This window comes from Lycium barbarum, chromosome 4 (assembly GCF_019175385.1).
Source record: "Lycium barbarum isolate Lr01 chromosome 4, ASM1917538v2, whole genome shotgun sequence".
Lineage (NCBI taxonomy): Eukaryota > Viridiplantae > Streptophyta > Magnoliopsida > Solanales > Solanaceae > Lycium > Lycium barbarum.
In genome coordinates, this window is record NC_083340.1 from 141,309,323 (window position 1) to 141,333,386 (window position 24,064).

The 24,064-nt window shown below is 36.7% G+C and overlaps 1 protein-coding gene across 2 annotated transcripts; it reads left to right on the forward strand.

Annotated features, from left to right (window-relative positions):
* Nucleotides 1-1,579: 1,579 nt before the first annotated feature.
* Nucleotides 1,580-23,962, forward strand: LOC132638745 (polygalacturonase-like). 2 transcript variants are annotated; one of them, XM_060355520.1, is made up of 4 exons: nucleotides 1,580-1,805; nucleotides 2,389-2,688; nucleotides 3,267-3,782; nucleotides 23,548-23,962. In XM_060355520.1, the coding sequence occupies exons 1-4, from the start codon at nucleotides 1,677-1,679 to the stop codon at nucleotides 23,818-23,820; spliced, it is 1,218 nt and encodes a 405-aa protein (XP_060211503.1). In that variant the 5' UTR covers nucleotides 1,580-1,676; the 3' UTR covers nucleotides 23,821-23,962. The 2 variants fall into 2 exon arrangements, with proteins under 2 accessions (XP_060211503.1, XP_060211504.1); XM_060355521.1 differs by lacking the exon at nucleotides 23,548-23,962 and adding an exon at nucleotides 10,432-10,571 and having other exon boundaries at nucleotides 1,581-1,805.
* Nucleotides 23,963-24,064: the final 102 nt, after the last annotated feature.

The following is a 24,064-nucleotide window of genomic DNA, read 5'->3' on the forward strand; positions in this document are numbered from 1 at the left end:
TACTTTTTATTTATTTTTATTATTAAACTGATTGCGTCCACCAATTTCTATATAATTATTTTGGCGCAAAACACTCCGACTAATATACAAACGGTGTCTATCGGAAATAATATTCTGCCAGTTGTTCTCAAAAACAACCGACGGATATCTATTGGTTTTTATTCAAAAATTATTTTTTTAAAAAAATAGATGAGCTTTCCGATACTCGTCGTCGGTTATCGTCCGTCGATTTGTATCTCTCTCGGAAAAATCCCTTTCTTAGTAGTGTGACTTCTCTGAGCCTGCAAAAGTTCATTAAGGAGGGCATTCCAGCGGCGTGGAAGCACGCTAATGTTTTGTGTAAGAACAACATCCTCAGTGGGTTGGAGGACGACTTGTACAACGTCTACAATAATGTTGGCACTTCGAAAGAATCGTGGAATGCGCTTGAAAAGAAAAATAAAACTGAAGACGCCGACTTGAAGAAATTTGTGGCTGCGATGCTCTGGACAATAGAATGGTCCAAACAAGAAGTCTTGGAAAAAACAATATAATATCTCTAACATTATTAGCTTCTGATAATGGTAACAGACCATTAATAAGCCATAATAATTTCAATTCATGATTATTTTGTATAGCTCTAACGTTCTCATAAGGCCTTTGTAACAAACCCTTTGTCATTCAATTAGCATTTACTATTCTTTACTGCCAACGGTTGGAACATTCACCATCACCATAAGCCATTCTCATGTTGTCTTCTTTTATCTATATATACTTGTCCAATTCCTTGGTGAATGGATAAGATGTAGAGAAATTCCTTCTCTCAAATTCTATTAGTGTGCTGGGTTTTCTTTTATTTAATGTTTGTTCGTTTCGATGCTCCTAGTTTTATACTAGAAGAACTTATTGAATTCTGAAGGATACACTTACACCGGGTGAAATATCCTTATGGATGGTGTCTTTTGACACGCCTCAAGCTTTCAAAAATTCACAATAATCTTCGTGATAAAGTATTTTTCGTAATATTTTCAATAAAAAATTCACGAGCAATTGTTGCAACTGTGAAAAGAGTGGATATAATAAGTTTGTGGACTGCCATGCCCTAAAGAAGGACAAGAAAGGTCAAGCAAACAATATGGTTGAAGAAACTCCAAAAATCTCACAAGGATTGACAAAATTGGCTTGTGCATGCTCTCCTAATGCAACTTAGGTGGGAAATCCAAGGAATGGTAAATCAATTCTGGAGCCACCCGTCATGTCTATGTCAATTGATGGATGCTTGCTTATGTTCCCGCTGGACTGAAGAGACCATATTTATGGGAAACTTCGCAACTGTGTTAAAATTAAAGGAGTTTGCAAAATATCTCTGAATAATGTTCACGCCCTAACATTTGCGAGAATTTGATATCTACCGCACTTCTAGACCAAGTAAAACAAGAAAATTTATAGGTGGAAACATAAATCATTTAAAAAAATAAGAAAAAAAGAACTAGCTACCATGAAAAACTAATTCCCAACGCCTTCTCCGCAACTCAATCTACGGTTTAAAATAAGTGGAAAGTTTCAATTTACACTATAAAAGGGCTTCAAACATTGTTCTCTTTACATTTCATAGAAGACATTGAATTAATACCCCAAAAACTTCAAAAAAACAAAAAAAAAAAAAAAAGAAGAAGAGGTTGGAGGGGTTTGAAAAGATGGATTTGAAATTCAAGTTGGTGCATTTTGCATTGGTGGTGTTATTTCTAGCACACCTTGGGGAATCTCAAAATGCAACTTTTGATATAACAAAGTATGGTGCCAATAGCAATGCTGATATTAGTGAGGTAAGTCATGCTTCCCCCCCCCCCCCCCCCCCCCTAATTATCTGGTTGATACATTCTAACCTATTATATACCTACTTTCATCCAAGAAAATAGTAAAATACAATTTCACATTTTATAAAAAACTAATTGCACCAAATGGCAGTGGAGTAGCCAAGGGAGGAACTAGGAATACGCAAGGAAATTCAATTGAATCTCATTCGTTCAAAAATTATATAGCACAAATAGGACGAAAATGAATTCTTTTGCATACATATGATTTGTTGAATGCCATTTACATGTATAAAAAGAATTTAGTGTAGTGGCAAAGGGGGTGTAAAATTTGCTTTAGGTCATAGGTTCAAATCCCAGATGTAATAGATTTCTTTCAATATATCTAAGTCTTGGATGAAAGAGAGTTATTCGACACCTATATGAGATAATCAAAAATGCACATAAGCTGACCGGACATAAGTGTTACAAGAAAACAAAAAGCACCTTACATATCTTCAAAACAAACTGCAATATATTCTTTCTCTTCTCTATTTTCTTTATATAAATCTTTTTTTTTTCTATTTTGTTGATGTAAAATTTGGTTATTGTTTAGGCCGTTCTGAAAGCTTTTCAAGAGGCATGTCAAGCTACAAGCCCAAGCACCATTGTGATCCCAAAGGGAACATTCCAAATGAACCAAGTGAAACTAGAAGGCCCATGCAAAGGCCCAATTGAACTTCAAATCCAAGCCACTTTGAAAGCTCCTTCAGATCCTAACCAACTCAAGACTGGTGAATGGTTGACTGTCAACAAACTTGATGGATTCACCATGTCTGGTGGTGGGATCCTTGATGGTCAAGGTAAAGCTGCATGGGAATGCAAGGAGTCCAAAAAGTGCAACAAGCTTCCCAATGTAAGTCCACTAATATTATTCTGAGACGTTTCTGTTTGGTCAAACTTTCAAAATCTGTTGATTTTGAAAAGTTTACGATCAAATGAGATTCAGGAAAAGTATTTGAGAAAAGCAACTATTTGTATTTGATCGAATTGATTGAGAAATGCTTTTACTAGTATTAGAGAAACCGTTTGTATTTGGTCTGTGCGGCCAAGCATGATATTATTGTTTTCCACACTGTTGATAGTTTTTAAATAATATAATTATTTTTTAAGGGTATTTTCTTCTGTAAAAAAAATAAAAAATAAAACTTCTGTTTTCTACTTCTCTAAGGAAAATATAATTTTTTTCATCTTTTTCCTTTTATCAGATATACAATTTCTTATTACTCAAAACCACTGACTTTTTTCTTGAAAAGTTAGCCAAACACCATAATTCTCCAATATAACTACATTTTTCAGGGAGGAAAAAAACATTAATTAATAGTTTTGAGAAACTTGACTAAACATACTATAGTTATGCCATGACCAAAATCCGTTGATTAATTATACTAACTCTATGATTTTTTTTCTTTTTCTTACTTTTGCATGGTGTAGAACTTGAGCTTCAACTCCCTCACAAATTCCATAATCAAGGACATAACTACACTGGACAGCAAATCATTCCACGTGAACGTGAATCAATGCAAGAACTTAACGTTCCTCCACTTCAACGTCAGTGCTCCAGCTGGAAGCCCCAACACTGATGGCATCCACATCTCGAGGTCGAGCTCTGTGAATGTTACAGACTCCAGTTTTGCTACCGGAGACGATTGCATTTCCATTGGCGATGAAACGGAACAACTTTACATCACTAAGGTCACTTGTGGACCTGGCCATGGTATTAGTGTTGGTAGCCTTGGTGGAAATCCTGATGAAAAGCCAGTTGTTGGTGTTTTTGTTAAGAATTGCACTTTCATTAGCACTGACAATGGTGTTAGGATTAAGACATGGCCTGCTTCTCACCCTGGTGTTGTCTCTGATATTCACTTTGAGGATATCATTGTGCAAAATGTTAGCAACCCTATTGTCATTGATCAAGTTTACTGCCCAGCTGGCAAATGCAACAAAGATGTAAGTATCACGCACTTATAATTATCATTCTATTGAGGTGGTTGGGATACTTACGTTACTAATCAGAGTTCCCTTATTCGAGCACTAAGAATAGAGAACATCTTGGCAGAAAGCGCATTATCAGAATAATTTGCAAAAACAACCACTTCTGTTGGCTTGTATTTTAAAATTGGCCGCTTTCTCAAAATTTGACCATTGGTCTAATATTCAAAAAAGGGCCACCTACTGTGCATGGGTTTGAGAAAGGACAGAACCACATTGAGCCTATTGCACACAACATGGTTGGAGTATTTACTATCTTAATCATAAGTCTATGGTTCGTGCGCTGAGAATAGAAAACCTCTTGCTAGGAAGTGTTTTACCTGGATAATTTGTAAGATAACCACATCTGTAGCCTGGTATTTAGAAGTTAGCCACTATTTTCAAAACTAGACCATTAGTCTAAAGTTGAAAAGTAGTCACACACTATGCACGGGTTTGGGAAGGGACATAACCACATTGAATCTATTGTATACAGTCTTACTTGCATCTTTACAAAAGACTAATTTTATGGCTTGCATCCTAAGCCTCCTGGTCACACGCCAACAATTTCTATCGTTGTACCAAGATTTCTTCATTGCTTTTTTTTTTTTTCAAAATTAGACCATTGGTCTAAAGTTCAAAAGGCCACTATGTACGGGTTTAGGAAAGAACAGAACCGCATTGAATCTGTTGTGCACATTCTTACTTGCATTTTTACAAAAGACTGTTTTCATGGCTTGCATCCTGGCTTCCTAGTCACATGCCAACTGTTGACACCCAATTTTGTCCCGCCTCTCCCCGAAATACCTATTTATACTTCTGATATTTTGAGAAATTAAAAAAAAAAAAAAAAAAACATGCGCCTAAATTTTACTATAATTATTAGTCTTTTATTAACACCCACGTTTTATTATTCCGCTGCTGTTATTATTATCGTTATTATTATTATTATTATTATTATTATTATTAAATTATCATTTTATTTTTTGTCATTAATTATTATTTCTTGTTATTTCCTTTATCATTATTATTGTTATTATTATTATTATTAACTACTAGTCATTATTATCAGTGTTATTTTGTTATCAATTATTAACCATCATTCATCGTTATTTTATTATTAATTATTATCATTGTTTTATCAATAATTGTTATTTATTATTATTATTATCATCATTATTATTTCTTATTATTATTATCATTATTATATTATTATTACCACTATTATTGTTACTATTATTAATTTATTAACATTTTGTCACTATCAATAGCGTTATTTATTATTATTTTTTTTTTTATTAATTATTATCATCTTTATTATTATTATTATTAATTATTATCATTTTTTAATTATCAATATTTGTTATTTACTATTATTATTATATCTATTATTATTTTTATCACCATTATCATCAACATTATCATTTTTACCATTATCATTGTTATTAGCAGTATCACTACCGCTATTTATTTGCTACTATTATTTAGTATTATTGAAACTTGCATTTCTCGACGTTTCTACCAACTTCCGCACACACATCGCATTTATTTCGCACATTTAAATGGTAGCGTTTGTTATTAAATATTATAGCACGGTCATTTGCGACATCATATAATTTTTACCCGGATTTTTTTTTTATAATTACATATTTCCGTATTAGGTGATAGTCTGGCACCCTTAGTACATCGTCAATCAAAATGTGTCTCTTATTCAAATTTAGAAGCCAAACTATTTCTTGCACTCAGTCCGTATTTTGACTTACCGGACCCCAAATCAAAGTCCGATTAATTCCTAATATTTTTTGGACTAGACCATATTTTTTATCTCAATTTTTTAGATCAGTCCATGTTTAATTTAATAGTCCATTCTTTCAATACCCAGTCTAAAATTTGACCCGGTCCACAAATGGACCGGGTCCAAATCATTTTTCAGCCAAATAAGGGAAACCCTTTTAGGGTTTCCCCTTCATTTTTCCTCCATACCCACCGCCGCACCCCCCTCTTCTCCTTTTCCCTTCTCCTTCATCTCCGCCTCCCTTCACCCTTTACCCCGAAACCCTCGCCGCCGCTCCCACTTCCCCCCTTTTTTTCCTTCTTCTCCGCTCCCCACTTTCCCCTGTTCCCCGCTCCTCTCTCTCCTCACACCTTTTCTCTTTAGCAAACCCTAGTTTGTTTCCTATAAATACTGGTTTCAAGTTTCATTGAAAGGGGGGGATCATCGGAGAGGATCACAAGAAATCCTTTGGGGAAACAGATTTTAAGACTCCAAAAGCAAAAAAAAAACGAGCTCTGTTTCCTGAAAACCCTTCTGAAAAGCTACGTTTTTTTGTACATTTTAACATTGCACGAATATTCATTTGGAATACAAGTTGTTCCGATCCTTTGCATTTTTTGGGGTTGTTCCGAGTCCGAGCAAATCCGAGATCGGAGTTTGAAGGGTGTCGAGAATAGATCTAGATCCCATACTCACTTCGCTGCACCCGAAGCAGGTGATTCCCCTTTCCCTTTTATTGTTTTCATTTTTATGTGTTTAATTTACAGTAATTAGTTGTCTTGTTGCTCGTTTAGCTCATCAGGCCTAGTCTCTGTTGCTTGATTTTTCGTTTGTGTGAAGTATCATGTTTATGATGACTGATTTTCTTGTTTCATTCAACTTATGATGCTTAGTCCATGGAAGTCAGTTCTCTAGTCTTGTTTAGCTTGTCATGTTTAGATTCTGATGGTGGGTTTCCTATTCGTTAAGTTTGCTAAGCACGATTAGCAGTAATTAGTTCCCCTGTTCGTTCAGTTTCTTTCAGTTACCCTCTTGTCTCGGTTCAGTTCAATGCACTTTAGTTTGTCTGCATTTTATTGTCCAGTAGATTTAAAGTATTTAGTTTGTTTAGCATAACTGGTCGCTGGCCTGATCTATTTTAAGCATGGTTCTTTTTTTAATTCATGTATATTGTGTATCCTGCGTTGATGCGCTTCTTGAATCGGATAAGAGTATGTTGTTTCTACCCTGACCTGAGCATACTATCCATTAGAAATTTGTCTATTCACAGTATGAGTATAGTATGCTAGTTAGGATATCTATTTTGGTCAAAATTGTTAAAATACTTATACAACATGTTTGATAGCCTATCAATCTCTGCAGGATATTATCAAGGGCTATTTGATAGTTGGTAGCATAAACTAATTTCAAGTAAATATAAGCTAGTATGTTATCCAATAGAGATAGTTTTTTTTTTCAAAAAGGTGTTTGGCAGCTTTGATGATATACATATATCTAGTTCTAATTTGTTAAGTATATCCAGTTTTGCATTATGATAAGAATGATGATTTTTGGTAAAGATGATTGAAAATTTGGTTTGTTGTTACCTTAAAAAGGTTAAATCTGGTCTGGTTTGCTTAACCTCTTGAAATAGATATTGTGATCATAAGCATGAGCCTTAAAGATTCATTGTTGTATTCATGGAAACATCTTCAAAAGCCCCAAGGGATTTTCTTCTTTTTACTCACTGTCATTTCGATGCGGTTTGTTTAATTGCTAGTTTCATGGATATCATATATAGGCTAGATAATCCTCATGCTCTTTGGATTCTGCTCTTCTTCGCTGATTTTATTTTTTCACAATAATGTTTAGAGCACTTCTGCCCCTTTACCTTAATTTAGATCTATCGGGTGAAACACAACTATCTCTCAGCTCTGTGTATCATTTTACCGAGCATAGATTAACTAAATCTGATCTGAATTATGAACCTAGTCTGTCCGTAACTGTTGTCTCTATATTTATGGTATAAAATGCTTGTGGTCTGTTTGTTTGCCTCTGAAGCAATGAACTGAAATACTGATTTAGGTGTTTTCATAAGCTATACAACTGGCAGTTATTTAGATATATTGAAGTTGCTTGTATTGATTAAGGCTGCTCGAAATGTCAACTTGCTGGTTCCATCACATATGAACTTAATGTATTCATCTTTGCTTAATTTTGTGCGACTGGCTATTAAAAAAGACTGAGAATCCCGTGTTGCTGGTCTGCTATCGCATACTCCTGTGCGTTATTATATAGTTCTTGAGTCTTTCGTAATCTGCGGACCCTTGCTATTGCCATGGTTGTACAAATTTTGTGAAGTGCAGTATTGCTGCTTACAACTGTTGTCGCTTAAGCATGTTTGTGGCCAATGTCGTGCACTGCCCTTGCTGGACAGATGCTATTCGTTGTGGTATATTGTGTAGTCTTTCTCACTGTGTTTTCTATGTCCATTTCTGTGCCTTAGTATATGATGCAGCTAGTCTTTTGAATGCATTGTCATTGCTATGTAGATCTGTTCGCTGTATGATGTTATTGGTTTCCTTTGTGATATCCATTGCCATTACTATACAAATTGCATGCCTTAATATGTTCTAAACACTTTAATGTTGTTGAGACAGCAGAATTCTATACCTATATATACTCAAAGTATATTCATGAATACATCCTTGTGAATGTGTATACATAAGAAATACTTAAATATACAAAATGATATGCATAATCTATTGATTTGTTTTGAGTTTAATTTTTACATGTTTACCCTCATTCGTTGATTATATGCTAACCCCTTTTCTTTTTGTTTTTATGCATGACTATCGCGTACGAGTCCGGGAGACTCGTTTTTTTTTTTCTTCCACATTTGGCGTTGGGCTAAAAGCCCAACATGATCTCTCTCTGCCCAGCCTCGTGTCCACCCCAATAGCAGTCCAGATCCACAGCAATACAAGAAAAGCTGCTGGGCCGAAGCCCAAACAGCTCTTAGGCCCAACAATCCCAAAATGGGCTGGGCCCATTTGATTTACTTTTATATATTTCATTTTCATTCGATCTGTATTATGTGACTAACATTTTATTTTGTTTTATTCTTCTTGATTTAGATGAACTTAGCGAATTTAGTGAGTTAACTTTAACATATTGGGTAGTAAATTTAGGAGAAAAACTCACAAGCAATCTCCCATAAGTTTCGTTTTCTCCTTTTATATTTATAATATACATAATATTTACCCATAGAATAATTGATAGCATAAGTTCTTTTGAGTTAGAGGAATCATATTTTAGTGTCTTAATTTCAGAACGTCATCAACACGCAAACGTATTTTAAAATAGCTCTACAGATTTTGAGCCAATCATGTATATTCTTTGATTAAGCTAATGGATAAAGATAATAGAAAATGGACAAAAGAAAGCTATTAGCTATTTCGTATTTTTTCATATTCCTAAAACCCAAAGTCAATTAATATCTCATTGTTTAGTTCGTTCAAATATTTATTAAAGGATTGCATAAATTTACGTCTTCTTTACTTATATGTTAGATTATCCTATTTTCGTATAGACTCATTTTATTATGCTACTTCCTTTTAAAATTATTGATAATTATTATAAATTTTATTTCAAATATCATTCTAAGATTTCCTTTTATAAAGTATTGGTCTTATTTCAATAGCCTTCTTATTTAAAGCGTTAGCAACATTTATAAAACCTTTGTTTTAAATAGCATTCTAAAATCTCCTCTTATATGAATTACCAGTCCCATTCTTTTTTTAAAAAAATAGCATCATTATTTGAAGTCCTTCTATAAATGGCATTTAAAATCTTCTTTTGCACAAATCGTTATATCTTTCTATAAGTCTTATTGGCACACGATATTTTCTTAAAATTTAAATACTATATCCAACATTAATTGATTAATCTAAGTTTGGTCGGATAACCGTAAGTTAACGGATTCTAAAGGATGCCTAACCCCTTCCCTTTAGGATAATATAGAACCCTTACCTAGAATCACATTGGTTAAGCAGACTATCAATTGAGGTTTAGTTTTAACTTTGCCTTAGTTAACCTCTAGGTGTCCTAATTCACCGTTAAATTAATTAGGTGGCGACTCCTTAAAATAAACAAAGCATATTTAGGAATCTCCAATATGCTATACTCCGCTTCAACCCGGTTAAAATGGGGTATAACAGCTTGGCGACTCTGCTGGGGAATTTAGGTTCTTAACCATAACAACTTAGGTTAATAATTAATTTGTTGGATGTTTGGTTGTTTTTCTTTATTTGTTCCTTTATTGTCGCTTTGTTTGTTTCTCTTATGTTCTTTTGAGCGATTGTTTTATTATGTGAAACTTTTAATATGTTATTGCTTTCCTTAAATTGGCATTCCGCTCATATTTCTTCCACTCCTGGAAAACTCACACATATTCACACACTTAAAGCGGCTTCGCAGTTTGCGCCCGTGCACTACTAAATTACCCCTTTAGTTGGATTGGTCTAGTGGATTTAGTCGATCAGCGGTGCAGTCGACGGCCACAGACTTTCCACTCCCAAGTTGTCCGCTTGGGGGAACCTTGTGTCATAGGAAGCCAACTCTTAGTCAGCCTAAGATAGAGCTAAACCAACACCTTTTATTAAGAGCATACATTTCATGACTTAGGAGGTTTAATACCCTTGGTGTATTAAATTCATTAGATGACTTTACCCAAAACGTCCAAGCGGGTTCGCGACCCCGAGTGACACCAATCATACTTTATGTGCATGTTTGAAGGATAATTGTGCCTAAATATTGACTATTTGCTCTAATTAAACTTTAGGAGGGAGGGCATGATTAATATTTCTATGACAGGTATGGATTTGCATTGGAGTACAACGAATGATGAAGATCAAAGACAGCACAAATGGAGCTAGAAGTTAGACATAGGAAACTGTATTTACTTTACTTAAATTAGGAAACACTTTATGTTGTATTCATTTAACATGTAATAAATATTGCATTATCTTGTACTTTATTTGAGAAATAGAATCTGTCTAATTAATCAAAGCAACGGGATGACATATTATGGCACACTTTACCCTTCAAACGACGATAGGCCTACCTCTGGCACAAAGAGGTCACATGCATATTAGGACGCGTTACTGTTTGATATACTTGTTTGACAATTTGTTTGACTTTATTTGATGAATTATTTGCTACACGTCTTACTTGACTTTACATGTTCATGACTTTACCTAGACATGTTCACGAGACTAACATCATTTATACTTTATGTTTCTTTTATCTTATTCCCAAAAAAAAGTTGATTCGTGTTGACACTCAATGGCCGACCATCCTTACATCACAAGGTCAAAGACATCATCGTTACCTCAACGCAGCTGGGTTGTTCAAAGAAAAGCAAATATTACGTCTGGTCCAGCCGCATCTATTTCAACTAGCCCGGAAAGCATCATGGTTTCTAATGACCCTCCCGAGATTTTTGAACACGGAACTACTATTCAACGGGATGAACATATCGCCCGCCTGACTCAAGAGATTGAGGATCTACGTGGAGAGCTAAATCGGGTTAGAAACATGACCAACTTATCCATTACACTCCAAAGTCCACCTCCTGAACCTAGGAGTGTCGCACCAAACCCGCCTCATTTTCCATCACTTGAACCTTTAGTTCCGGAACATCTTCCTCCACAAAACAATGCACCTACCAACAACAACTTACCTCCAATCACCTCCGCAAATCCACCAAAACAATCACTAGGTAACACTCCTTACATTGCTTTACCCACCAACACTAACCCACCACCTACAATTACTCCTCTAAACCCACTAAACCAAGTCCTTACGTACTTTGGCCATCCGCAACAACCTTTCTACCCTTACCATTACGTTGAACCCTACCAAGCTCCACTATTCCCTTACCCTGTCTATAGTACTCGACCAAATTACTACCAACCCCGAGCACCTCAATATCAAAACTTACGTCCATACCAATTTGCCCAAATTTCCACCCACCGAAATCGACCACATACCACACATAGAGCCCGTCCAAACCCTGTCATAAAAAACACCCGTGATTACACTCAGTTCGCTGAACCTTTGTCTCAGCTATTTGAAAGACTGAAAGCGGCAGGCGTGGTACAACCTATTGAAGGGAAAATTCTCAATCCTATCCCAAAATGGTTTGATAGTTCCAAGCATTGCGCATATCATTCTGGAGTTCCGGGGCATGCCACTGAGGATTGCTATGGCTTCAAAAGCAAAATCGAAGCCTTGATTAAGAAAGGAACAATCCAGCTCACTGGAGCTCAACTCGATATGGATCGCCATCCCTTTTCCTACTCACGAAAACGCCAACGTGAACATGATAATTATCGAAAAGTTAAGAATCGGAAGGAGGCTGTTACGCCAATTGGAAAAGATGGAGAGAGGCGTGTCATCAACGTTCGTTGCGCCTGTGGGGATGATCCGAAAACAAGTGCCAGTGAAGATGGCTGCAACAACTACTGAGACACCAACCATCCAGGGTACAGAACCAGGAGAGACTCTGAAGAACTGGACTTGTACTCCGTCCCTGATTCGCCGGGAGCCTTGGTGGCATGAACATGTAGTGAACTTGTTTTCTTTTATTGATGCTTGAACCGTACCCAAAATTTTGTTTGTTTTGCTTCACCTTGTGGAAGCTTGAATTGCAAAACTATGAATGCGTTTCGGATTTTCCTTAATCATTTTTTTTCTACTTTACTTATCAAATCTGCCAACTCTACGATTGTGACATGAACGAATAGACAAATCCTGAAAGAGTAACAAAGAAACTAGGGGACAAGACAAGATTCCACTCGAGAAATTGAAATAGCCGATAGGTGACAACATAAGCCTAAAAGCTGGAAATTCAAGAAGAAATTAAAGTACGCCATTAGGTTAGACAACCTAGTTTGCAACATTTCCTTTAGTTGCGAACTACGCTTGACCTGATTCCTCGGTGGATACGTAGGCAGCCCACGTAGGGTTCGGTTGCTTTATAACAAAAATCCAAAATATCTTATGCGTCCGAACTACGCTGACCTGATTCCCATGGTGGGATACGTAGGCAGCCCACGTAGGGTTCGGTTGCTTTATAACAAAAATCCAAAATATCTTATGCGTACGAACTACGTTCTGACCTGATTCCTTGGTGGATACGTAGGCAACCTATACAAGGTTCGGTCACAACATAGCATAGGTTTAGTGTACCCTTCAGAATCAAAACTGGGGCATATTTTGGAAGATTAGACAAGAGAAAGTTGGACATCAACACTATTAAGGCTACTAGACAAGAATAGTACACACAAACGACCATTCAAAGTTCTCGGAAGTGTCGCAATCGAAAGTTAGCAGGAATATCTTACAACTTGTATACATATATTTTCATATATATCTTTCCTTACATACATACACTTACGTATATATTTTTCAAATGGAAGACTTTCTTTCAATTGTTTCACTACTGTTCATCTACCGAGGCTTTAAACGGAGGTCGCAAGATCCGAACAAACAGGATGAATGGGGCGCCAACAAAGTCAAGCTTCGAGTCAACACGAATCAACTTCCCCCTCCCAAACTAATAATTTTCTTTGAATGCAGGAACTTAAAATCGCGAGATCAACAATCAGGTCTATCAATCAGGGCCATTGTGGCCTCGCCTCAAAACCATGCGGCTTTGATTTCAACCTTATCCTTTAATTTATTTTTTATCAAAATAATTTTATACACCTGTTTTTGAAGGTTGACGAGATTAAAGACGAATCAAATCAGGATTACGTGCCATCAATTCAGCCTGTCACGATACCATCAAACTGCAAATTCTAGAGCTTCTTGTGTCATTCTTTTACGGGTTATCTGGCATTGAACATTGTTTTGGCTGCGAATCTGCATTAAGGACGAGATACAATGGCAAAAAGATTTGAGTCATTCAACACCGATGTAGGGTTGGTGCAAGCGCAAAATGAAGATAGCGAGAAGAATGTAGTACAAAGAAGCATGTTGGTCAATTTGGGAAATACCCTCAGCCTTCTTCCTAACACAAGTTCAGCTTCCAGCTCTACCCAAAACATTTCCTTCACTATTTCTCCTCACCCAGCTCCTACAAATATACCGCCAAGATACTCTATTAAACCAGAAGCTTTGCAAGTCACATTGATACCTAATGTCCAAAAGCCTGCACTTGCAGCGCCCTTCACAGAAAACCAGCAAAATCAGCTAGCGGTATACCCACACAAGAGATTGAGAAATGAAGCGAACGCAATCAATCAGAATGACTCGGATAGAGAGCTTCACAATTTGAGGAGAATTGTCGAAGAAGAGATGCGGGCAAGAAATGTCCAAAGCTTAAGATATGAAAGTTTGTGCATGCTTCCAAATGTTGAGTTGCCGCCAGGATTCAAAGTGCCAAAATTCAACACCTTTAATGGTAGAGGAAATCCTATTACGCACTTGAAGGACTATTGTAGCAGATTAATGGGAATTGGACAAGATGAAGCCATAAGAATGAAATTGTTCATTCTGAGCCTATCAGGGTTGGCGTTAGATTGGTACACAGAACAAGACTTTCGCAAATGGTACACATGGGAGGACATGGCCCGCGACTTTGTAGAACATTTCAGATTTAACATCGGGGTTAGTCCAAATCTGTATGATATGCTTGAGATAGAAAGAATGCCACATGAGTCTTTTCAGGAATATGCCATCCGATGGAGATTGGAAGCTTCAAAAATACGTCCTCCGTTGCCTGAGAATGAGTTGATTTCAACTTTCATCCAAATACAAAAGGGCATATATTATGAAAAGTTGTTATGTGCGCGGTTGCGCGACTTTGCTGATCTAATTCAAATTGGAAAGCAAGTAGAAGCGGGCATTCGAGCAGGAAGAATTGTTGACAGTTCATCAGTACAAGCAACTTTTCAAGTCGAGACATTCAACAATTTGCAAGGCAAAAACAGAGAAACCGACTCAGCTATCAGGTCTACACATCAGCCGCAATCACGGCAGAACTATCAATGTTCGCGTGATCATATATACCTTCATCAACGAGGCATTCAATATCAACCCGATCCAGCACAGTCTAGCTTACGACGGTCAGAGCACGCAAAACTCCGCACTTTTACTCCTCTTGAAGAGTCGTTAACCAGCATATTTGAGAAAATGAAAACCAAGGGACTCCTGAAGCCAAAGAAAGGATGGATCCCTAAAAGCCTACCGCCAGATTTTGATTGGTCCAAGAGTTGTGCTTACCACTCTAATATTCCAGGTCATGACACAGAAAATTGCCCGGCCCTTAAGCATAAGATCCAGAACATGATCGAAAAGGATAAGATAAGTGTGCAACAAAATAAATTGTGCGACAATGATGGCCCTTCGTTTGCAAATGCAATTATTGTTACCGGTGATCTGTCAAAATTGGCACCGAGACATTTGAAAAGGAAGCGTGGAACTAAGTAAGACGATTGAAAGGATCTACCGTCACTAGCGTTCTCCACCCACTTGCCTCATGATCAACTTTCCTTTTTATAATTTTTGCTAGAGCTTGTTATGAACTACTTTCGACCTGATTCCTTCGGGATAAGTAGGCAGTCCATTCTCGGACACGGTCTTAATATAGTGAAAATTCCATCCTCCCCATAAAGCAACACTGGGGCAGCTTTGCAAATGGCCTATCATTATTCGACAAAAAAACATGAATCGAAATCTCGAACAATATATCAGCGTCACCAGATTGTTGCAATGCCATCACCTCAAGAAATGCAGATTCAACGCCAAAGCTTTGGTGTTCAATGCAAGGCAACCATGTTATTTTACACTAACAAAATTTTCTTTGAGTAATGCAGGGACATATTTTAGCTATTCTTGAAGGACATCGCACAGTATCAAATCGGCAATTGCAAGATTCAGATACAACAAAGGGCAAAGTCAACTTGATACTAATTAATTTTGAAACTTACAAATTTCTTTGAGTGCAGGAACCTTTTAGTTGCAAATTTTGGCAGGGTAGAAAGTCCCCCAAATCTTCGGCATTGCATCATGAATATTTGTTGCCGCAAATTACGCACTGCGTCGAGACACGTCTCACCGTATATGAATCAAGCATCGCAAAGGCTCTTCGCTCCGCACTAATTTTGGTAACCATAAATCTAGCAGGTCATTTCGGGCTCATTCCGCCTTTATGCGTTGTATGGGCTGTGCACCACCCTTTGAATTTTTCGCATAAGGCTGAGCACAACCCCTTTGAAATGCCTGCATAAAGCATTTGCACTGCACTAGCATTGCTTTATTATTTGCAAATGCCCCGCATCGCACCGCACCCGCATTACATTATCACTTTCAAATGCCCTGCAAAGGCACAACACCATTGTTCGCAAAAGCACCGCATTTTAGGCCCGTCCGCCTTTAATAGGACATTATAGGTCCGTCCACCTTTAATTGGATATTTAGGCTTGTCCGCCTTTAATTGGACATTTTAGGCTCGTCCGCCTTTAATTGGACATTATAGGCTAGTCCGCCTTTAATAGGACATTTAGGCTCGCCCGCCTTTAATCGGACATTTTAGGCTAGTCCGCCTTTAATAGGACGTTTAAGGCTGAGCACCGCCTTTTATATGTTGCATGGGATGTGCACCGCCCCTTTGAAATTTCTGCAAAGGCTAAGCGCCGCCTTCTATCTGTCGCATGGTCTTAGCACCGCCCTCTTGATGCTTTTGCATAAAGTCGAGCGCCACTTTCCATCTCAATTTCACTCTGCTTTGTAACCAGAACTACGCTCGACCCGATTCCCTCAGTGGGATTCGTCGTCTGCGAAAAGCTCAATATCCTTCCGTACCAGAAACTGGGACAAATTTTAAAGGCGTCATCGCAGCCCAACATCCTCCTGCGCCAAAACTGGGACAAATTTTTTAGGGCATCATCGCAAGCGATATCGAGAAAAATGAAGGAGTATATGGCCAACAGAGTCATCAGGCAAATGGAAACTTTGGAAAAGGACGCTCTTCACAGTGCGTCACAGTCCCAGTTAGCCAAGACTCAGAAATAGGCGGAGTTTACAAGTCCAGACAAAGTTGGAAGCATAAAGCGTCGAGAACCAAATCTTCAGAGTCAACGCGAACCAAAGCGCTGCATATGCACTAAATACCCTATGAAAGCACTGCATCATTGCCCGCATTGCACCGCACTTGCATGGCTTTATTATTTTCAAATGCCCCTGTGTATGCGCAGCCGCATCGCATCGCACCTGCATTACATTATCACCTTCAAATGCCCTGCAAAGACGCAACATCATTGTTCGCAAAAGCACCAACATTTTAGGCTCGTCCGCCTTTAATTGGACATTTTGGGCTCGTCTGCCTTTTAATTGGACATTTTAGGCTCGTCCGCCTTTAATTGGACATTTTAGGCTCGTCCGCCTTTAATTGGACATTTTAGGCTCGTCCGCCTTTAATTGGACATTTTAGGATCGTCCGCCTTTAATTGGACATTTTAGGCTAGTCCGCCTTTAATTGGACATTTTAGGCTCGTCCGCCTTTAATTGGACATTTTAGGCTCGTCCGCCTTTAATAGGACATTTAAGGCTGTGCACCGCCTTTTATATGATGCATGGGTTGTGCACCACCCTTTGCATCGCTTTCATATATTGCCCGGGCCATGCACCGCCCTTTTAAAATCTCGGCATAAGGTTGTGCACCGCCTTTCATATGATGCATGGGTTGTGCACCGCCCTCTGCATCGCTTCCATATATTGCCTGGGCCATGCACCGCCCTTTTAAATCTCTGCATAAGGCTGTGCACCGCCCTTTGCATCGTTTCCATATGTTTCCTGTGCCATGCACCGCCCTTTAAATTTTATGCATAAAGCCGTACACCGCCCTTTGCATCGCTTTCATAAACCGCCCTTTCAAACTTCCGCATAAGACTGAGCACCACCTTTAAATTTTATGCATAAAGCCGTACACCGCCCTTTGCATCGCTTTCATATATTGCTTGGGCCATGCACCGCCCTTTTAATTTTCTGCATAAAGCCGAGCACCGCCCTTGCATCTCTTTCGTATATCACGTGAGCCATGCACCGCCTTTCTAAATCTCCGCATAAAGACATTGCACCGCACCTGCCTTGTTTTATTATTATTTTGTTGATGCCCTGCATATGCTCGCAGCAGTATTGCACCGCGCTTGCATCGCTGTATTTCAATATTTATTCTTACTGACTATTTTTATCTAGTTTTTAGTTTCGCAGGAGCTTTTAGCGCAACGTGGAACTATTTCTTCGGCAGCGAACTGGGGCAATACGTCGGGAAGGACAAGCAAACTTTTCGACAAGGGTCAAAGATCTACCTCGAACACTCGGCTTCAAATTCAAATTTCCCGTTCACATTCCAGCACAATCAATTTTTGGGGTTCTATCACAATACCCAGTGTCATCATAATTCGACACTGGGACAATATTTTTTGCGAAGATTCGCATCAAATCGTGAGTCGCCAGTCATAGGTGTCATAGTCTTCCCAGAACTACACACGGCCTGATTCTCGTGCAACCCGAGATATGTAGGCGATTCAGAGACCAGAGTTCGGCCGTAATTTTCTTTACCCTTAGTCCTTCATAATCCTCTAGCCGAGACAAAATAGGCTACTAAGTCAACGTCTTTGCCCGAAAATTCTTTCATCATTATCAGGCAAAGAGGGACAAGTTGTTGACACCCAATTTTGTCCCGCCTCTCCCCGAAATACCTATTTATACTTCTGATATTTTGAGAAATTAAAAAAAAAAAAAAAAAAACATGCGCCTAAATTTTACTATAATTATTAGTCTTTTATTAACACCCACGTTTTATTATTCCGCTGCTGTTATTATTATCGTTATTATTATTATTATTATTATTATTATTATTAAATTATCATTTTATTTTTTGTCATTAATTATTATTTCTTGTTATTTCCTTTATCATTATTATTGTTATTATTATTATTATTAACTACTAGTCATTATTATCAGTGTTATTTTGTTATCAATTATTAACCATCATTCATCGTTATTTTATTATTAATTATTATCATTGTTTTATCAATAATTGTTATTTATTATTATTATTATCATCATTATTATTTCTTATTATTATTATCATTATTATATTATTATTACCACTATTATTGTTACTATTATTAATTTATTAACATTTTGTCACTATCAATAGCGTTATTTATTATTATTTTTTTTTTTATTAATTATTATCATCTTTATTATTATTATTAATTATTATCATTTTTTAATTATCAATATTTGTTATTTACTATTATTATTATATCTATTATTATTTTTATCACCATTATCATCAACATTATCATTTTTACCATTATCATTGTTATTAGCAGTATCACTACCGCTATTTATTTGCTACTATTATTTAGTATTATTGAAACTTGCATTTCTCGACGTTTCTACCAACTTCCGCACACACATCGCATTTATTTCGCACATTTAAATGGTAGCGTTTGTTATTAAATATTATAGCACGGTCATTTGCGACATCATATAATTTTTACCCGGATTTTTTTTTTATAATTACATATTTCCGTATTAGGTGATAGTCTGGCACCCTTAGTACATCGTCAATCAAAATGTGTCTCTTATTCAAATTTAGAAGCCAAACTATTTCTTGCACTCAGTCCGTATTTTGACTTACCGGACCCCAAATCAAAGTCCGATTAATTCCTAATATTTTTTGGACTAGACCATATTTTTTATCTCAATTTTTTAGATCAGTCCATGTTTAATTTAATAGTCCATTCTTTCAATACCCAGTCTAAAATTTGACCCGGTCCACAAATGGACCGGGTCCAAATCATTTTTCAGCCAAATAAGGGAAACCCTTTTAGGGTTTCCCCTTCATTTTTCCTCCATACCCACCGCCGCACCCCCCTCTTCTCCTTTTCCCTTCTCCTTCATCTCCGCCTCCCTTCACCCTTTACCCCGAAACCCTCGCCGCCGCTCCCACTTCCCCCCTTTTTTTCCTTCTTCTCCGCTCCCCACTTTCCCCTGTTCCCCGCTCCTCTCTCTCCTCACACCTTTTCTCTTTAGCAAACCCTAGTTTGTTTCCTATAAATACTGGTTTCAAGTTTCATTGAAAGGGGGGGATCATCGGAGAGGATCACAAGAAATCCTTTGGGGAAACAGATTTTAAGACTCCAAAAGCAAAAAAAAAACGAGCTCTGTTTCCTGAAAACCCTTCTGAAAAGCTACGTTTTTTTGTACATTTTAACATTGCACGAATATTCATTTGGAATACAAGTTGTTCCGATCCTTTGCATTTTTTGGGGTTGTTCCGAGTCCGAGCAAATCCGAGATCGGAGTTTGAAGGGTGTCGAGAATAGATCTAGATCCCATACTCACTTCGCTGCACCCGAAGCAGGTGATTCCCCTTTCCCTTTTATTGTTTTCATTTTTATGTGTTTAATTTACAGTAATTAGTTGTCTTGTTGCTCGTTTAGCTCATCAGGCCTAGTCTCTGTTGCTTGATTTTTCGTTTGTGTGAAGTATCATGTTTATGATGACTGATTTTCTTGTTTCATTCAACTTATGATGCTTAGTCCATGGAAGTCAGTTCTCTAGTCTTGTTTAGCTTGTCATGTTTAGATTCTGATGGTGGGTTTCCTATTCGTTAAGTTTGCTAAGCACGATTAGCAGTAATTAGTTCCCCTGTTCGTTCAGTTTCTTTCAGTTACCCTCTTGTCTCGGTTCAGTTCAATGCACTTTAGTTTGTCTGCATTTTATTGTCCAGTAGATTTAAAGTATTTAGTTTGTTTAGCATAACTGGTCGCTGGCCTGATCTATTTTAAGCATGGTTCTTTTTTTAATTCATGTATATTGTGTATCCTGCGTTGATGCGCTTCTTGAATCGGATAAGAGTATGTTGTTTCTACCCTGACCTGAGCATACTATCCATTAGAAATTTGTCTATTCACAGTATGAGTATAGTATGCTAGTTAGGATATCTATTTTGGTCAAAATTGTTAAAATACTTATACAACATGTTTGATAGCCTATCAATCTCTGCAGGATATTATCAAGGGCTATTTGATAGTTGGTAGCATAAACTAATTTCAAGTAAATATAAGCTAGTATGTTATCCAATAGAGATAGTTTTTTTTTTCAAAAAGGTGTTTGGCAGCTTTGATGATATACATATATCTAGTTCTAATTTGTTAAGTATATCCAGTTTTGCATTATGATAAGAATGATGATTTTTGGTAAAGATGATTGAAAATTTGGTTTGTTGTTACCTTAAAAAGGTTAAATCTGGTCTGGTTTGCTTAACCTCTTGAAATAGATATTGTGATCATAAGCATGAGCCTTAAAGATTCATTGTTGTATTCATGGAAACATCTTCAAAAGCCCCAAGGGATTTTCTTCTTTTTACTCACTGTCATTTCGATGCGGTTTGTTTAATTGCTAGTTTCATGGATATCATATATAGGCTAGATAATCCTCATGCTCTTTGGATTCTGCTCTTCTTCGCTGATTTTATTTTTTCACAATAATGTTTAGAGCACTTCTGCCCCTTTACCTTAATTTAGATCTATCGGGTGAAACACAACTATCTCTCAGCTCTGTGTATCATTTTACCGAGCATAGATTAACTAAATCTGATCTGAATTATGAACCTAGTCTGTCCGTAACTGTTGTCTCTATATTTATGGTATAAAATGCTTGTGGTCTGTTTGTTTGCCTCTGAAGCAATGAACTGAAATACTGATTTAGGTGTTTTCATAAGCTATACAACTGGCAGTTATTTAGATATATTGAAGTTGCTTGTATTGATTAAGGCTGCTCGAAATGTCAACTTGCTGGTTCCATCACATATGAACTTAATGTATTCATCTTTGCTTAATTTTGTGCGACTGGCTATTAAAAAAGACTGAGAATCCCGTGTTGCTGGTCTGCTATCGCATACTCCTGTGCGTTATTATATAGTTCTTGAGTCTTTCGTAATCTGCGGACCCTTGCTATTGCCATGGTTGTACAAATTTTGTGAAGTGCAGTATTGCTGCTTACAACTGTTGTCGCTTAAGCATGTTTGTGGCCAATGTCGTGCACTGCCCTTGCTGGACAGATGCTATTCGTTGTGGTATATTGTGTAGTCTTTCTCACTGTGTTTTCTATGTCCATTTCTGTGCCTTAGTATATGATGCAGCTAGTCTTTTGAATGCATTGTCATTGCTATGTAGATCTGTTCGCTGTATGATGTTATTGGTTTCCTTTGTGATATCCATTGCCATTACTATACAAATTGCATGCCTTAATATGTTCTAAACACTTTAATGTTGTTGAGACAGCAGAATTCTATACCTATATATACTCAAAGTATATTCATGAATACATCCTTGTGAATGTGTATACATAAGAAATACTTAAATATACAAAATGATATGCATAATCTATTGATTTGTTTTGAGTTTAATTTTTACATGTTTACCCTCATTCGTTGATTATATGCTAACCCCTTTTCTTTTTGTTTTTATGCATGACTATCGCGTACGAGTCCGGGAGACTCGTTTTTTTTTTTCTTCCACATTTGGCGTTGGGCTAAAAGCCCAACATGATCTCTCTCTGCCCAGCCTCGTGTCCACCCCAATAGCAGTCCAGATCCACAGCAATACAAGAAAAGCTGCTGGGCCGAAGCCCAAACAGCTCTTAGGCCCAACAATCCCAAAATGGGCTGGGCCCATTTGATTTACTTTTATATATTTCATTTTCATTCGATCTGTATTATGTGACTAACATTTTATTTTGTTTTATTCTTCTTGATTTAGATGAACTTAGCGAATTTAGTGAGTTAACTTTAACATATTGGGTAGTAAATTTAGGAGAAAAACTCACAAGCAATCTCCCATAAGTTTCGTTTTCTCCTTTTATATTTATAATATACATAATATTTACCCATAGAATAATTGATAGCATAAGTTCTTTTGAGTTAGAGGAATCATATTTTAGTGTCTTAATTTCAGAACGTCATCAACACGCAAACGTATTTTAAAATAGCTCTACAGATTTTGAGCCAATCATGTATATTCTTTGATTAAGCTAATGGATAAAGATAATAGAAAATGGACAAAAGAAAGCTATTAGCTATTTCGTATTTTTTCATATTCCTAAAACCCAAAGTCAATTAATATCTCATTGTTTAGTTCGTTCAAATATTTATTAAAGGATTGCATAAATTTACGTCTTCTTTACTTATATGTTAGATTATCCTATTTTCGTATAGACTCATTTTATTATGCTACTTCCTTTTAAAATTATTGATAATTATTATAAATTTTATTTCAAATATCATTCTAAGATTTCCTTTTATAAAGTATTGGTCTTATTTCAATAGCCTTCTTATTTAAAGCGTTAGCAACATTTATAAAACCTTTGTTTTAAATAGCATTCTAAAATCTCCTCTTATATGAATTACCAGTCCCATTCTTTTTTTAAAAAAATAGCATCATTATTTGAAGTCCTTCTATAAATGGCATTTAAAATCTTCTTTTGCACAAATCGTTATATCTTTCTATAAGTCTTATTGGCACACGATATTTTCTTAAAATTTAAATACTATATCCAACATTAATTGATTAATCTAAGTTTGGTCGGATAACCGTAAGTTAACGGATTCTAAAGGATGCCTAACCCCTTCCCTTTAGGATAATATAGAACCCTTACCTAGAATCACATTGGTTAAGCAGACTATCAATTGAGGTTTAGTTTTAACTATGCCTTAGTTAACCTCTAGGTGTCCTAATTCACCGTTAAATTAATTAGGTGGCGACTCCTTAAAATAAACAAAGCATATTTAGGAATCTCCAATATGCTATACTCCGCTTCAACCCGGTTAAAATGGGGTATAACACCAACAATTTCTATTGTTGCACCACGATTTCCTCATTGTTATTATTTATTTTTTTGCAGTTGCCTTCACAAGTGAAGATCAGCAAAGTGACTTTCCAAAACATAAAGGGTACATCAAGAACTCAAGCTGCAGTATCACTTCTTTGCAGTAAAGGTACCCCATGTGAGGGTGTTGAAGTTGGTGACATTGACATCACATACAGTGGAAAAGAAGGTCCAGCAAAATCAAGTTGTGAAAATATTAAGCCAAGTTTAAAAGGAAAGCAAAATCCACAAGTTTGCACTGCTGCTGCTTCCCCTGCTGCTGCTCCTGCTGCTTCTTCGTCTTCTTAATTAATTAACTAATAATTCTTAGTTAATTCCCTAATTTTGTTAATTTTGTTTTCTTCAACTTTTATTTAGGATGTTTACAAGATGACCATAAAAAAATGTAACAAAAATTTACAATTTGAATAAAAAATTCTCGACCTCTCTACCTCCCAAGATCTGCTCCGTTTTCTTTACCTATATTCAATTAAACAGAAGTGATCCAAACAGATATTTCCCATTTACACCTTTTCTCACGTACCCAAATTTT